Source organism: Ailuropoda melanoleuca, chromosome 9, assembly GCF_002007445.2.
Source record: "Ailuropoda melanoleuca isolate Jingjing chromosome 9, ASM200744v2, whole genome shotgun sequence".
NCBI lineage: Eukaryota > Metazoa > Chordata > Mammalia > Carnivora > Ursidae > Ailuropoda > Ailuropoda melanoleuca.
The window spans coordinates 63,083,371-63,098,735 of NC_048226.1; the positions used below are offsets into that span (position 1 = coordinate 63,083,371).

At 41.9% G+C, this 15,365-nt stretch overlaps 1 protein-coding gene and 1 pseudogene across 1 annotated transcript; one reads left to right on the plus strand and one right to left on the minus strand.

The window, feature by feature from the left end:
- The first annotated feature begins 9,527 nt into the window (after window positions 1-9,527).
- Window positions 9,528-9,730, plus strand: LOC109490738 (ATP synthase subunit ATP5MPL, mitochondrial-like). Its single transcript, XM_034668511.1, is given in 3 exon segments — window positions 9,528-9,625; window positions 9,627-9,651; window positions 9,653-9,730. Coding segments are annotated over 3 exon segments (201 nt in total).
- Window positions 9,731-11,829: 2,099 nt separating this feature from the next.
- On the minus strand, window positions 11,830-12,105 carry LOC109490739 (annotated as a pseudogene).
- Window positions 12,106-15,365: the final 3,260 nt, after the last annotated feature.

Consider the following 15,365-nt stretch of genomic DNA (forward strand, 5'->3'; position numbering starts at 1 on the left):
CTTTTCATGTGTAAAGTCTACCACGAATTTTCTAGTTTCATAATTTCCTTAATTCTTTTGGTATTATGGGAGTGACATATAAACTTTTCAAATATATTTTATTGTTATGGTTCCTCTTCATCTTTCACTCTGTCATATTTCAAAATGGGTTTGGTGGCTCTGTGATTTGGCTCATCCAGGCATTGGGAACAATGTGTACAAAGGAAAAGAAGTGCCACATGATGCACCAGTTGGGTTACTATGAGTGGTCTGGCATAGCTGGAGGACAGAGAGTAAAGAAAGGAAAAGTGATGGCCAGAGGGGAGAAAAAGGAAACCAAGGCTCTTGAGATCTCGGTAAGATCAAAGAACAGTTGCTTTAGGAGGAAAAGAGGCTCTACAGGGTCTTTTTTTTTTTTAATTAAAACATAATTTTTTAATGATTTTTTATTATATTATGTTAGTCACCATACAGTACATCCCCGGTTTCTGATGTAAAGTTCGATGATTCATTAGTTGCGTATAATACCCCGTGCACCATGCAATACGTGCCCTCCTTACTACCCATCACCAGCCTATCCCATTCCCCCACCCCCCTCCCCTCTGAGACCCTCAGTTTGTTTCTCAGAGTCCACAGTCTCTCATGCTTCATTCCCCCTTCTGATTACCCCCCCCTTTCTTTATCCCTTTCTTCCCCTACCGATCATCCTAGTTCTTATGTTCCATAGATGAGAGAAATCATATGATAATTGTCTTTCTCTGCGTGACTTATTTCACTTAGCAGGGTCTTGATTAAGAGAATGTGCTTGGGGGGCACCTGGGTGGCACAGCGGTTGGGCGTCTGCCTTTGGCTCAGGGCGTGATCCCGGCGTTGTGGGATCGAGCCCCACATCGGGCTCCTCCACTGTGAGCCTGCTTCTTCCTCTCCCACTCCCCCTGCTCTGTTCCCTCTCTCGCTGGCTGTCTCTGTCTCTGTCAAATAAATAAATAAATAATCTAAAAAAAAAAAAAAGAGAGAGAGAGAATGTGCTTGGGAGCCCAAACTGGCTCTATCCACTTACCAGCTGTGGGACCTTGACCGAGTCACTTAATCTTTCTGAGCCTCAGATTCCCCATGTGTAAAATGAAAAATAACCACAGGGTTCTTGTGAGGATTAAATGAGATACAAAGCAGCACAAAGTTCGTTACATAATAGCTAGTCAATAAAAATATTATTTTCATTAAGAGAGCTGGAAAGCTTGGAGGTTGTCAGAAAGATTTAAGATTTCAATCTAGAATTATTTTTAAGTATAAGTAATTGTTTCCTAACTTTCTTTCTTAAGAAAACTTCCATATCATTACAGCACTTGCCCATTATGCCGCGTATTTATATTGTGTTCTAATTATTTGTTTCCCTAACATAGACAAGGGGCTCTGAGAGCTGGGGTGGGGCCTCATTCCTGATCATATTCTCAGTGCACCAGGCATTTTGTCACTCGCATAACATTTGTTGAACTGACTTTGGAACTTATTCCCAAAGAAGCTAATAGTTGAAGTAAATAGAAAGATCTCCAGGAGAGAACTTTGGGTCAGGAACTACACACTTTGCTAGGATTTTATTTCTGTTCTCATTAATTATGCTCTTACAAGTCTCACAGAAACATATTTTCACAATGTGCACATCTGCTTCTTGATGGCTGCCTGTTTATAAAATTGACAATAAGCACAGTGATAGTTTATTAAAAATTTAAAAAGATGGCCACCTGGCTGGCCTAGTCAGAATAGCATACAGTTCTTGATCTTTGGGTCATAAGATTACTTAAATGAATAAGCGTTAAAAATTTTTTTTAAAGGGGCGCCTGGGTGGCACAGCAGTTACGCGTCTGCCTTCGGCTCAGGGCGTGATCCCAGCGTTCTGGGATCGAGCCCCACATCAGGCTCTTCTGCTATGAGCCTGCTTCTCCCTCTCCCACTCCCCCTGCTTGTGTTCCCTCTCTCGCTGGCTGTCTCTATCTCTGTCAAATAAATAAAAAATCTTTAAAAAAAAATTTTTTTTTTAAAGAGCAAACAGAACAGTTCTCTGCTGCCTTATCTACACACACAGAGAGGAAGCTGCCTCCTAGGAAGTCAGACCTTCCTGTCTCAGTAAAGGGTATTAGAAAAAGCAACCAATCGGAAGTAAGAGTTGAGTTCCCAAGCCAACTTTGCTGCTTACTAGCTGTGTGAACTTGAAGGAATCCTCTAACCTATCCAAATCTCATTTGTCTCATCTGCAAAATGAAAATATTTGCCCTACCCTTTTTTCTCTTTAATAGACTCGCGTATCAATTGGAATATTGCATGCGAAATCCTTGAATACCGTAGAGTTCTATTCAAACGCAAGATAGTATTATAGTATTCTCACAATCACTAGAACCTGGTTTTTAAGCTTCCTAAAAAGTTGCTACTAATAGTCCAATAGAAATGCCTACCCAACATTGGATGCTATGACTCATATTAAGAGTATGGTTTACTTATTCGTTGCTATATCCATACCTGGCAAAAAGTAAGCACGTGATTAATATTTGCTGAATGAAGGAATGAAAGAAGGAAGGAAGGAAGTTGGGCAGGTAGGTGCGAACAGTAGGCTTTGACTTCAGAACTGTGTGAAAGTAGAGTAGAGTGGTTGTGTGAAGGGAGCATGAAGATCACCTTAGGCTTTCAAAGCAGGATTTCCAGAGTGGGCAGAGCCGGTTGTAGCAGCCAAAGATGAAAATGTTTCCCTCCTCTGTTTTGTCCAATTGGAGCACCCTCCTTTGTAGCTTTTGAGTAAACTAATGGGGTAGAAAAAGACATAGGGAACAACTAAATGAGACCTACGAATTAGCCTTTGGTTTTAAATAATTTGTTTCTATGAATGTTGTTATTAAAAATAGTAAATAAAAAAAGAAAGAACAGAAAAGAAGAAAAAGCATGGGGGAGAGAGGTTGAATTAGCATTTTGTCTGATAATACTTTCAGTTAGCAAAACACCATCAGTTAACCAAAATATTCAATGACAATTAAAAATGGCACACACTTCATAGGTAGAACCACCCTACCTCCCATCTCTGGACTGCTTCCTCTTTGTCTCCTAGCCAGATGGGAATTGCAGGTTACTCAAACCCGGTGCTTTTCCTTGTCCATGCCTCTGCTCAGCCACCAATAGTCCTTCATTCCAACTGCTTGTCAAGGTCTTAAACTTCTTTCAAAGGTGTCAAAGAATGAATTATTGGATCCTTACAATATGTAAGGATGAAGAAAGTTCATAGTCTAATTCTAGTAGGAGGAGAAATACACATAAATGCATAAATTTAAAGCTGTATGATAGGTTCTTTTTTTATATAACAGCTTTATTGACATATGACATATAATTCACACACCATAAATTTCATCCTTTCTGAGTATACAGTTCAGTGGGTGTATCACAGAGTTATAAAACCAACATTACTAACTAAATTTCAAATCCCCTAAAAGAAACTGCATATTTTTTGGTTTTGAGTTTTGGTGTTTTTTTTTTAAAAGATTTTATTTATTTATTTGACAGAGACAGAGACAGCCAGCGAGAGAGGGAACACAGCAGGGGAGTGGGAGAGGAAGAAGCAGGCTCATAGCGGAAGAGCCTGATGTGGGGCTTGATCCCATAATGGCGGGATCACGCCCTGAGCCGAAGGCAGACACTTAACCGTTGTGCCACCCAGACGCCCCTGAGTTTTGTTTTTTTGAAACTCCATGTTTATTAATAAAAATTACCCATTCCCTTCTCTTTCCCAAACCCTGGTAACCACCAATCTACCTCGTGTCTCTATGGATTTGCCTATTCTGGACATTTCATATGAACTGAATCATACAATGTGTGGCCTTTTGTAACTAGCTTCCTTCCTTTAACATAATGTTTTCACGTTTCACCTGGGTTGTGGCATGGATCAGTACTCCGTTCCTTTTTATAGCTGAATAACATTCCAAAGTATGAATATACCACATTCCTACAGTTAGTTCTATAATCCATTTTGAGTTAATTTTTCTATAGTGTATGGACAAGGTCTAACTTCATTCTTTTGCATATGGCTATGCCATTGTCCCAGTACCATTCCTGAAAAGACCATTCTTTCCCTATTGAATGATCTTGATACCTTTGTAAAAGATAAATTCACCACAAACTAAAGGATTTCTTAAAATTCTCAATTCTATTGATCTATATGTCTAGCCATATACCAGTCACATTGTCCTGATTACTATAGCTTTGTAGTAGGTTCTGAAATCAGGAAGTGAGAGTATTCAAACTATTTTCTTCTTCAAGATTGTTTTAACTGTTATGGTTCCTTGGCCTTCCAGATGAATTGTAGAATCAGCCTGTCAGTTTCTGCAAAATAGGCCACTGGAACTTTGACAGGGATTGAATCCATACATCAATTTGAGGAATATTACCATTTAAACAATATTAAGTCTTGCAATCCATGAATATGAAATGTCTTCCTATTATTTAGGTCTTCTTTAGTTTCTCTAATTCCTTCTGTTAAATTAATTCCTAATTATCTTTGTGATATGATTGTAAAATTAATTTTTTTAAGATTTTACTCATTTGTTTTTAGATTGAGAGAGACAGAGAGAGAGCCTGAGTGGCAGAGGGAGAGGGAGAAGGAGAGAATCCCAAGCAGATTACCCACTGAGCATGGAGCCCAATGCGGGGCTCAATCTCATATCCCTGAGGTCACGACCTGAGCCAAAACCAATAGTCAGAAGCTTAACAAACTAACCCACCCAGGCACCCCAAATTCAATTGTTCTAAATTTCATTTTGGATTGTTCATTGCTAATGCACAATTGATTTTTGTATATTAATCTTATATCCTTCAACCTTGCTGCTAATTATTTAGTTCCAATTTTTTTTGATGGATTCCTTTGGATTTTCTATGTATAATGTCATATCATCTGTGAATAGTTTTATTTCTTCCTTTCCCATTTAGGTGTTTCTTACCTAATTTCTTGGGCTAGGACTTCCAGTATAGTGTTGAATAGAAATAGCAAGAATAGACAGACATCCCTGTTTAGTTTCTAGTCTTTCATCACTAAGTATGAGGTTAGCAGGTGGGTTTTTCATAGATACTCTTTATCAGGTTGAGAAAGTTCCTTCTACTCCTGATTTGATTTGTTTTCATCATCTACAGTGTTGGACCCAGCCAAATGCTTTTTCTGGGTTAATTGAGATGATCATGTGGTTCTGTCCGTTATTAATATATTATTACATTGATTTTTTTTAAAGTTTTGAGTCAACCCTGCATTCCTGGGATATGTTCTACTTTGTCATAGTATATAATCTATTTAATATGTTGCTGGATTCAATTTGATTTCTTTTCTTTTCTTTCTTTCTCTTTCTTTTCTTTTTTTCTTTTTTTTTTTAGTAGGCTCCACATTGGGTGGGGCTTGAACTCACAACCCTGAGATCAAGACCTCAGCTAACGTTGAGAGTCAGACATTCAAACACCTGAGTCACCCAGGTACCCCAATTTATTTTATTTTCTATATTCATCATGGATATTGGTCTGTAGTTTTCTTGTGATGTCTTTATCTGGTTTTGGTACTAAGGTGATACTGGCCTCATAGAATGAGTAGAGAAAGTGTTCCTTCCTCTTCTATTTGGAAGAGTTTGTGAAGGATTTGTGTCAATTCTCCTTTAAATATTTGGTAGAATCCCTAGTGAAGCCACCTGGGCTGATAGGTTCTTTAAATACTATACATTAGGAAGTGTTGGGCTGTTGTGGGAGGTTAAAGGAGCAATTGACCAGTCCTGCCTAGAAGGGCAAGGAAGCTCGAAAAAGAGGAAACAGTAAAAGTTTACTGTCTATGACTGATATGTTGGGGAAATGGAGAATGAGAGAAAAGGGCTGGAAAGACAGGCTGGAGATGGATGAGGCAGGACTCAGAATGCCTGATCTGAACCCTCATCAGATATAATTTGCCGCTTCTTCTGTGTGATGGTTGCTGCTATCATGTTGAGAGTAGGGAAGGTAAGGAAGGGCACAATGCCAAAGAAGAATAGAGCCACTGACCAAACCATGGGAGGAATTTTGCTAGCCAGCTGTCGGTCAATAAAGATAACACCTAAGTGTGAAGAATGTAGCTGAAGACCAGACGTCCGACAAAGAAGATGGAGAGCTGACAGAGGACGCACGAGTTGAAGAGGTAACAAAGCAAGCGTAGAAAATGGGCTAGCCATACTGTTAACCCAGAGGTTAGAAAAGCCTTCTAAATGCTTTTAAATTAAATTCTAAAAGCTCCTGGGGGAGCACCTGGGTGGCTCAGTCAGTTAAGCATCCAACTGTGGATTTCGATTCAAGTCATGATCTCGGGTTGTGAGATAGAGCTCCAAGTCAGGCTCGCTGGGGAATCTGCTGGAGATTCTCTCTCTCTCTCTCTCTCTCTCAAATAAATAAATAAATCTTTTTTAAAAAATGGAAAGAAAGAAAAGCATTCCTGAGGCACCTGGCACCCAAGCATGCAACTCTTGATCTTGGGGTTGTAAGTTCAAGCCCCACACTGGGGGTAGAGATTACTTAAAAATAAAATCTTTAAAAAGAAAAAGGAGGGGCGCATGGGTGGCTGAGTTGGTTAAGCGTCTGCCTTCGGGCTCAGGTCATGATCCCAGGGTCCTGGGATAGAGCCCGCATCATGCTCCCTGCTCAATGGAGTCTGCTTCTCCCACTCCCTCTTCCTCTGTGATCTCTCTCGCTTTCATTTTCTCTCAAACGAATAATAAAATCTTTTTTTTTAAAGATTTTTATTTATTTATTTGACAGAGAGAGAGATAGCCAGCGAGAGAGGGAACACAAGCAGGGGGAGTGGGAGAGACAGAAGCAGGCTCACAGCGGAGGAGCCTGATGTGGGGCTCGATCCCAGAATACTGGGATCACGCTCTGAGCTGAAGGCAGACACCCAACGACTGCGCCACCCAGGCACCCCTCAAACGAATAATAAAATCTTTTTTTTTTAATAATAAAATCTTTTAAAAAATAAATAAAAAGAAAAAGGAAAAGAAAAACGTTCCTGTGTAGCCCATCTGCTGTATCATCCTTCTTATGTTTGCTCTGGGCCACAGCCATGCTCTTAGGGGGTCCACACCACACCAGTCAGCTGAGCTGTTTGAGCATCGCCTCTGTCATCACATTTCAAGCTCCCTAACAGCAGAGAGCAAGTCTTTTGTATCTGTATCTTCTACAGAGAGATTGACCAATTTCAAAAAATGCCTCCATTAACATTTCTTTGGACAGTTTTAAGAAGGGCTCATCCAAACTCCACCCCCTACCTGCTGCCTCCATATCAAAACTCTTCTAAATTCTCCATGTGTCAGGCGGTAGCTGTGGAATCAGACTCCAGGACAGCAAGAAGAAATGTGTCAGCATCAGGAGTGGATGCTCAAGTCCTCTTTCTATCCTGCACATTGAGTGAGGAAGATCTCTCAACGGAGATTCTTTTCCCTACCAAAACCTTAACAAGAGAGGTCATTTTCACCAAAACCAGCTACACAGACATCTCTGAGTCCCATCTAGAAAGCCTATCACACTCTCAGAGGGAACACACTTTCTGGGTAGTCATGGACACTATAGGGAAAAAGCATTGGGCTAGGAGCCAGGAGACCTGAGCTCTGAGTACAGCCCCACTGCTAATTAGCCAGGACACCTCGGTTAGGCAAGCCACTTATTTCTTTGGCCTCTTGTGAAAAGGAGCTGGAAGAAAATTTACAAAAGTCTCTACCAAATTTGAAAATAATAAGCTTTGATGACAGATTTAATGCTTATTTTGACTACCATGTTATTTATAACTGTTGTAGAATGTTGTATCCTTCATGGGTCTCAAGTGTACTTCATAATTCATGGTTCTCTTGTAAGCAAGCTGCAGTATAAAATGCAGGTTACTTGATAAAATTTAAGGTGTGATATTACTAAAACTATTAAATCAGCTTACCATAGCTTCGCTTTTGTGGCTTATTTCTGGTTATGTGTATATGTTGCAACTCAGCTTTCACTGGGAGATAGGTTTTACTTTGTGACAGTCTGCCCTATTTTAGTTTATTAATAAGATTTCTAGAGTATAAACGTGGTTCATGTTAAGTACAGTGTAGTGGCTAAATGCAGTCTCTGGAGTCAGACTCCCTAGGTATAAAGCCCAGCTCTGCCAGTGCCTCCCATGCTGTTTTCACCAAGTTATTCTTAACCTCTGGTTTCATCAGTTGTAAAGGGGGGTTAAAAAACAACACTTTTAGAGGCACCTGGGTGGCTCAGTTGGTTAAGTGTCTGCCTTTGGCTCAGGTCATGAGCCCCGGGTCCTGGGATCGAGTCCTGAATCAGGCTCCTTGCTCAGCAGGGATCCTGCTTCTCCCTCTTCCTTTGCTTCTCCTGCTTGTGCCTTCTATCTGCCTCTCCCTCTCTTTCTCTCTCTGACAAATTAATTAATCAAAAAGTTTTTTAAAAAACACAATGCTTTTACCTTATTTGGTTGTTGTGAGAATCACGAGATAATATATATAGTGTCAATTTAATAACTAAAGGCTATTTTATTGTTGTTATTCATGTTTATAAAGACAAAGATCTCCCTTCTGCTCTCTTTCCCATCAACTTAATGGACCACTCCTTACAGGAAGTGCTAATGGTTTTTTAGGCTGCCTTCCAGAATGATCTGACTCAAAATATTGTTGCAGAAATGCATGCTGATTCAAATAGATTCTAAAGCAGGGCTACAGATTTGAATAAGAAAGGGATGTCCTATTACTGGGAGCAGTTCTTCTATTTTGGAAATGTTATTCTTCCTCTAAGGTCAGCATAATTGATAGATATCCTCACCAACCTCTTTCCCACGTTCTAAGCATGAGCAAGTTCTGCTGGTTGTTAAATTTCATATAGGGGTGACTGGCTGGCTCAGTTGGAACAGCATGTGACTCTTGATCTTGGGGTTATAAATTTGAGCCCCACGTTGGGTATAGAGATTACTGCAAAAAATAAACTTAAAAAAAAAGTACACATAAAGAGAAGAGTTTAATAAAAGCAGCGAAAAGTAACCATTAGTTGAGAGTCTAGAATTTGAAGAAAAGAAAGCCGTTGCCTACTTGAAATAAATAATACAGGGCCGCGGGGCGCCTGGGTGGCTCACTCGTTAAGGGTCTGCCTTCGGCTCAGGGCGTGATCTTGGAGTTCTGGAATCGAGCCCCACATCAGGCTTTTCCGCCTGCTTCTTCCTCTCCCACTCCCCCTGCTTGTGTTCCCTCTCTCACTGGCTGTCTCTCTCTCTCTGTCAAATGAATAAATAAATAAATAAAAATCTTAAAAAAAATAATACAGGGCTGCATTTTAAGTACATAATCTATAGTGGTAATCACTGAGGGCTTGACTCCGAGAAGCATCATAGATGGATTTCAGATTTCAGCTCAAGAATATATAATTTATTCCATCCTTCCAATTCAGTCTGAAAAGAGGAGCAACAAGATTGAAGTCGGCTTGAACCTTTCTGAGTCATTCGCCACGACGGCTGGGGTAGCTTTAGCTGGTGGTGCTGCGCTGAGATGCTTCAAAGCCTTTTTAAAAATGTTTGGATCCCCATAAAGCCCCACTATACCCAAGTTTACCAGGAGATTTGGGTAGGAATGGGTTGGCAGGCTTATGGTTTATAAAATCAGGAGTGCTGATAAAAAAAAGCAAAGCTTTGAAAGCTTCGAGTCCTGCACCTGCCCGTGGTCATCTTTACCCAGCTTTCCTTGGAGTATAGTCGGACGGAATGTCAGCCTGGCTGTAAATTTCAGCAAGCTGTGTTGGATGGGAACATGGAGCATCGGTGTACCCTCGTAGAAGTGTTGTTTCCTTTGTGGCATGAATACATGTACCTGTGAGATGCACTTTCACAAAAGAAAATGATTGAGGTAGGCAATATTAGTAAATGCATGTTAGTTGCAAATGAGGAGGTTACAAGAACAGAAAATAGCTGAAAGTGGGTAGGTGCCTCTGGGAAGCAGGAGTCAGAATTCAGGGGAGAGACAGGTAACTGCAGTTTTTTTATTATAAACCATGTAGCTTAGTTAGACTTATAAGAGGACATGCTTGTACTACTTTAAGTAAATATATATTTTTATTTTTTTAAAGATTTATTTATTTGAGGGCGCCTGGGTGGCTCAGTTGGTTTAGTGTCTGCCTTCTGCTCAGGTCATGATCCTGGGGTCCTGAGATCAAGTCTCACATCGGGCTCCCTGCTTGGCGGGGAGCCTGCCTCTTCCTCTCCCTCTGCTCCTCCTCTCTGCTCGTGCTCTGTCTCTCTCTCAAATAAATAAATAAAATCTTTTTTTAAAAAAACATTTATTTATTTGGGGGAGAGAGAGAGAGTGTGTGCACACGAGCCTGAGCCAGGGGAGCGGCAGAGGGAGAGAATCTCAGGCAGACTCTCTGCTGAGAGCAATCCGAATCCCATGACCTATGAGATCATGACCTAGCTGAAATCATGAGTCGGTAGCCCAAACAATGGAGCCACCGGGTGCCCCAATATATATTAATTTTTAAAACACAAGTGAGTCTTAGTTAAATCAATTTGTTGATAATTTTTGGAAGGGATCAAGGCAGTGGCTTCAGAATTCTGACATGTGATTTTTTCCAGTGGGAGACTGAATGAGACAAAAAAGGACAATGCAGTGGGGCACTGGGCTGGCTCAGTCGGTGGAACGTGTGACTCTTGATCTCAGGGTTTTAAGTTCAAGCCCATGTTGGGTGTAGAGATTACAAAACAATAAAATAAAATCTAAATACTGACTCCCATCAACTCACCTTGACTTAAAAGATAAGGTTTGCTGCCGTGCTTCCCTCTCCATCTGGATTTTGGGAGAGGCAGGGATGTGCTGCTGGGCAAAGGGCATGAGGCCAGGAATAAGGAAGGAGGAATTCTCTGGGCGGAATCATTTCCCTGTGCGTCGAGTGAAGTACATCTGTGGTTCCTAAGGAGAAGGGGCACCTTGTCCCGATTCATAGAGCATTCCCCTATATGTAATTTTTCTGTGTATTTCCCTATGACATGACAGCCAGTAAAGTCTTGTTTAAATGTTTCAGCGTGCCTTGATGGTGTCTTTAGTCTAAGCTAACTAAGGTCAGAAGGTTAAGGCCTTTGTGGTTGTCTGAAGAGACCCCCTCCCCACCTGGAGATTGCTCTTGAATAGTAAACTTCCTAGTTCTCAGGTTTGTTTTCTTGAAGGAAGATACTTCTTTATACATTTCTTCTCCCCCGAAAACCTATGACATATACATTGTCATCATCCCCATATTTACAGGTGAAAAACTGAATCCTTGTGAAGCTAAGGGACACATTCAAGGCCATGAGGCAGCAAATGGCAGGGCCGATTAATAAACCCATACTTTTTCCATACAGACCATCCATAATAATTGCTATAATAAAGGTTCAGACCAGTAATTTGTTTAAATATGTGATGCACCGAGTAATCCACAGAAAATTATAATGTATTTAGTTATCTTGACCATCACTTCCCTTTACCTTCAGAGAGGTCGGATTTTTCCAGGGAGTGAATATAAAATGTGATCTCTTTGACAACTGCATCTAAAACAAATAACTAAGAAATATCAGTGGCTTGTGGTAGCCTCAGATCACAGGGTTTTACATTGATTTGCTGTTTAAAAAACCGAGATATAATTCACATTCACCTTTTCAAGTGTACAATTCAGTGGTTTTTACTATATTCACCACCAACCATCACCACTCTAATTCAAGAACATTTGATTCACTTTTTTTTATTACTAAAGTTGATTTAACAAAAAAGTTCAAAATGAAAATGCACAGGACCTGATTTTTATTTTGTAGTAAAACAGGTGCTATGTAGAGGGGACATGTGGAAGCAGTTGATTTCTTCTGGTGAACACACACATTGTTTATACTTGTTCCAAGGCTTCTGATACATTATTTCCTCGTATTACCACCATTCCAATATTCTTGTTGCCCATGAGTTGCCATCTCCACACATTCACCAACACAAGATTTATAAAGGGATCGAACCCCCATAGCATTCCTTGGACACATCTGCCACCATTTAATCTCAATGATAATTTCTTGTCCATAAATTTTTTCAACTCAGGAGGGTGAGCTTTGCTCATGGTGTCTATTTGGATAGTTCCAAGATCCATACTTTGATTTGCTTTTGAAGGCTCTTTTTTTAAAAAACATTTTTTAAAGATTTTATTATTTATTTGTCAGAGAGAGCACAAGCAGGGGGAACAGCAGGCAGAGGGGAAAGCAGGCTCCCCACTGAGCAGGGAGCCCAAAGTGGGGCTCGATCCCAGGACCCTGAGATCATGACCTGAGCCAGAGGCAGATGTGTAACCAACCGAGCCACCCAGGAGTCCCTTGAAGACACTTTTGTTACAGGTACAAGGGAATAGCTAGGTATGTGCAATTGAGAACTCCAAGAAAGATGTAGAGATCTCTAACAAAACTGGAGCCAGCAAATGTAGTGTTACTACTATAGTCTTTAAAAAGGGAACTTCATTACAAGTTATAAGAAAATGACATAGAGCAGTGCCTGGGTGCTCAGTTGGTTAGGCATCTGAATCTTGGTTTCAGCTGAGGTCATGATCTCACCGTGGTGAGATCAAGTCCTACGTTGGGCTCCACACTTGGAGCAAAGTTGGCTTCAGATTCTCTCTCCCTCTCCCTCTGCTTCTCCCCCTACTTGCACTCTCTCTCTAAAACAAACAAACAAATATCTTAAAAAAAAAAAAAACCAAAACATAACATAGGGATACCACTGTGTCAATGGTCAGGCCATGGTAGAGGCATTTGAATTCTGTCCAGTTCAAGAGCTGTTCTCTAAAAGTGATAAAAAGAAAAGGGTCCAAGGAGTGTAATGAAGATAATCAAACGTAGAAAAGACTCACAGTGAAAGCTTCAAGAGTTTACAGTAATTTAGTCTAGGAAAGTTATTTAAGAACAATCTTAAAGGATTTAAGAGGATTGTTAAACAAAAAATGTGATGACCTTTATTTCCTTCTTCTTTCACCAAGGAAAACACAAAGAAAATGGATTCATTCTATAGGAAGAAGGATTAGGTTAACATAGAAAGTCATCAGACAGAGCCTTGTTAAACATCAAGTGGTGGTGGCACCAAAATTTCTCTAAGAATTTTTTTAAGAGCTTTTAAAAGTTGTGAAGAATAGTATAAAAAACTCCTTCACTCAGATTCACCAATGTTAACATTTTGCCACATTTGCTTTATCATGTTCTCTCCTATATATATATATATATATATATATATATACACACACACATATATATATATATTTGGAATCGTTTGAGAGTAAAACGATACATTATTCCCTTTACCCCTTAATAGAGGGTATTTCCTAACACAAAGGATATTCTCCTATCAAACCACAGTAATATAAAAATCAGGAAATTAACACTGATACAATACTATTATTTAATCTACAGACCTTACTCAAAATTTTCCTATTATCTCAATAATGTCCACTATTTTTTTAAAAGATTTTATTTATTTTTTTATTTATTTTAAAGAGAGAGAGAGCACGAGTGGGTGAGGGGCAGAGGGAGAAACAGACTCCCCACTGAGCAGGGAGCCCGATTAGGGGCTCCATTAGGGGCTCCATCCTGGGGATCTGGGATCATGACCTGAGTCGAAGGCAGACGCTTAACCCACTGAGCCACCCAGGCGCCCCCAAATAATGTCCATTAAAGGAAAAAAAAAGTTCCCTGTCCGGATCCATGTTGCATTGTTGTCCTGTCTCATGAAGTCAGTCCTTTCATATAGAACAGTTCTTCAGTCTTTGTCCTTCATAACCTTAATATTTTCATGAATACAGGCAAGATGTTGTGGAGCCTGTCGCACAACTGGGTCTCTGCTGCTAAATCCACAGACACACAAACATACCACAAAAACAGATTGCCATTTATTTTGGGAGTTTTAAGTGTGGTCTTGAGTGAAGACCATAGGTAGAGTGAACTACCCTTCAAGGTCCCTGCCTGCCACCTCCTACTGATGATTCTTAGCATGTTAGAATTATTCTAGATGGTGGGATAGACAGTAAAACATTTTTGTATTCAGAACTGCAGTGTTGCATAGATTTTTTTTTCTCGGCATTCCTGCATTTTACAAGAGTTTAATTTATTTAACAAAAGTAGGTTTGCCCGTCGAAAAATTAGCACCTACTCTTCTTAAACACTTGAGACTTAAATTACCTGTAGACCCTCATTTTCAGAATCTCCCCTTCTCAGTGATGAACTATGCCCTCGCTACGAAGCAAGAGCTGCAAAAATGGGTGGGTGTTACTCATGAAAATCTTTCAACAAATATTTGTTGAGTGCCAAATTCAAGTTTAAATTAGAAACATCAGAGCCCAGGGATCCGACTTCCTTAAACAGTTAGAAGACAGGTCTCTGGAAAGGAACAGCTCTGAGATTCGATTCTAATATGGAAAGCGCCGCGGAATCCCTGACGAGCGAGCCGATAATAAAGTTCTCGGTTTATCCAAACGCGCCGCACAAATGATTAATCCGAATACCAGAGGCCACAGAGGACCGGCGGGGCAGGACTTCCTGAGCGGCTGAGACCACTTTCTCCGCCACTGTCGGCCGCCCAGCGTTGGCCGTCCTCGAGGTCGTAGCAGCGCTCGGGTCCGCCGGGCGTGGGCTACCACGCTTCGAGCCCCGCGTCCCCGCCAGGCGGCACCTCCCGAGCCCAGGCAGAGCCAAGCACCTGGGAACCGGGCACCGCGAACGCCCCGCGGGGAGGCGGCTCAGGGGAACCGGCTCCTCCGGGCGGCCTCGCCCACTGCAATGCAATCTGGGTGGTTTTTCCAGGTCCCTCCCTGCCTCGTTCCGCGCCCAGTCTCTGCCCCCGCGGCGCCTGCGGGCGGGGGAGCGCTGCACGGGGACCGGGGGTGGGGGGCGAGGCGGCCGCTGCAAGCCAGAGGAGGACGGCTGGGGGCTCCTGTCCCACCCCTCATCCTGAAGTCCAGGCCCGGAAAGCACGCGCCGCTGGACCTCGAGCTGCGGACGAGGATGGTACCGAGCACCCTCGTGGTACCTTGAAGTTCTGCCTGGCCCCGGCAGAGCCCAGCCTCCGCCCGCTCTCCCGGGACGCGAGCTGCTACCTGCGCCACGGGGAGCAGTGCCTCCGCCCGCTCGGTCCTGCCAAGAAGCGCCGCAACGCGGCCCTGGGCTCCTCCAACTCCACCCCCCTCCCGCCACTCGAATCCTCCGCGGCTCCCCACTTTGCCCGCGCTTCCTGCAGGTGGGGGAAGCAAGAGCTTCAGCCTCCCCAGACACGCACGCACCCTGTCAGGTTCTCAGATTTGTACCCGGAGTGGGTTACGGCAGTTGAGTGTATGCTTGCCTGATT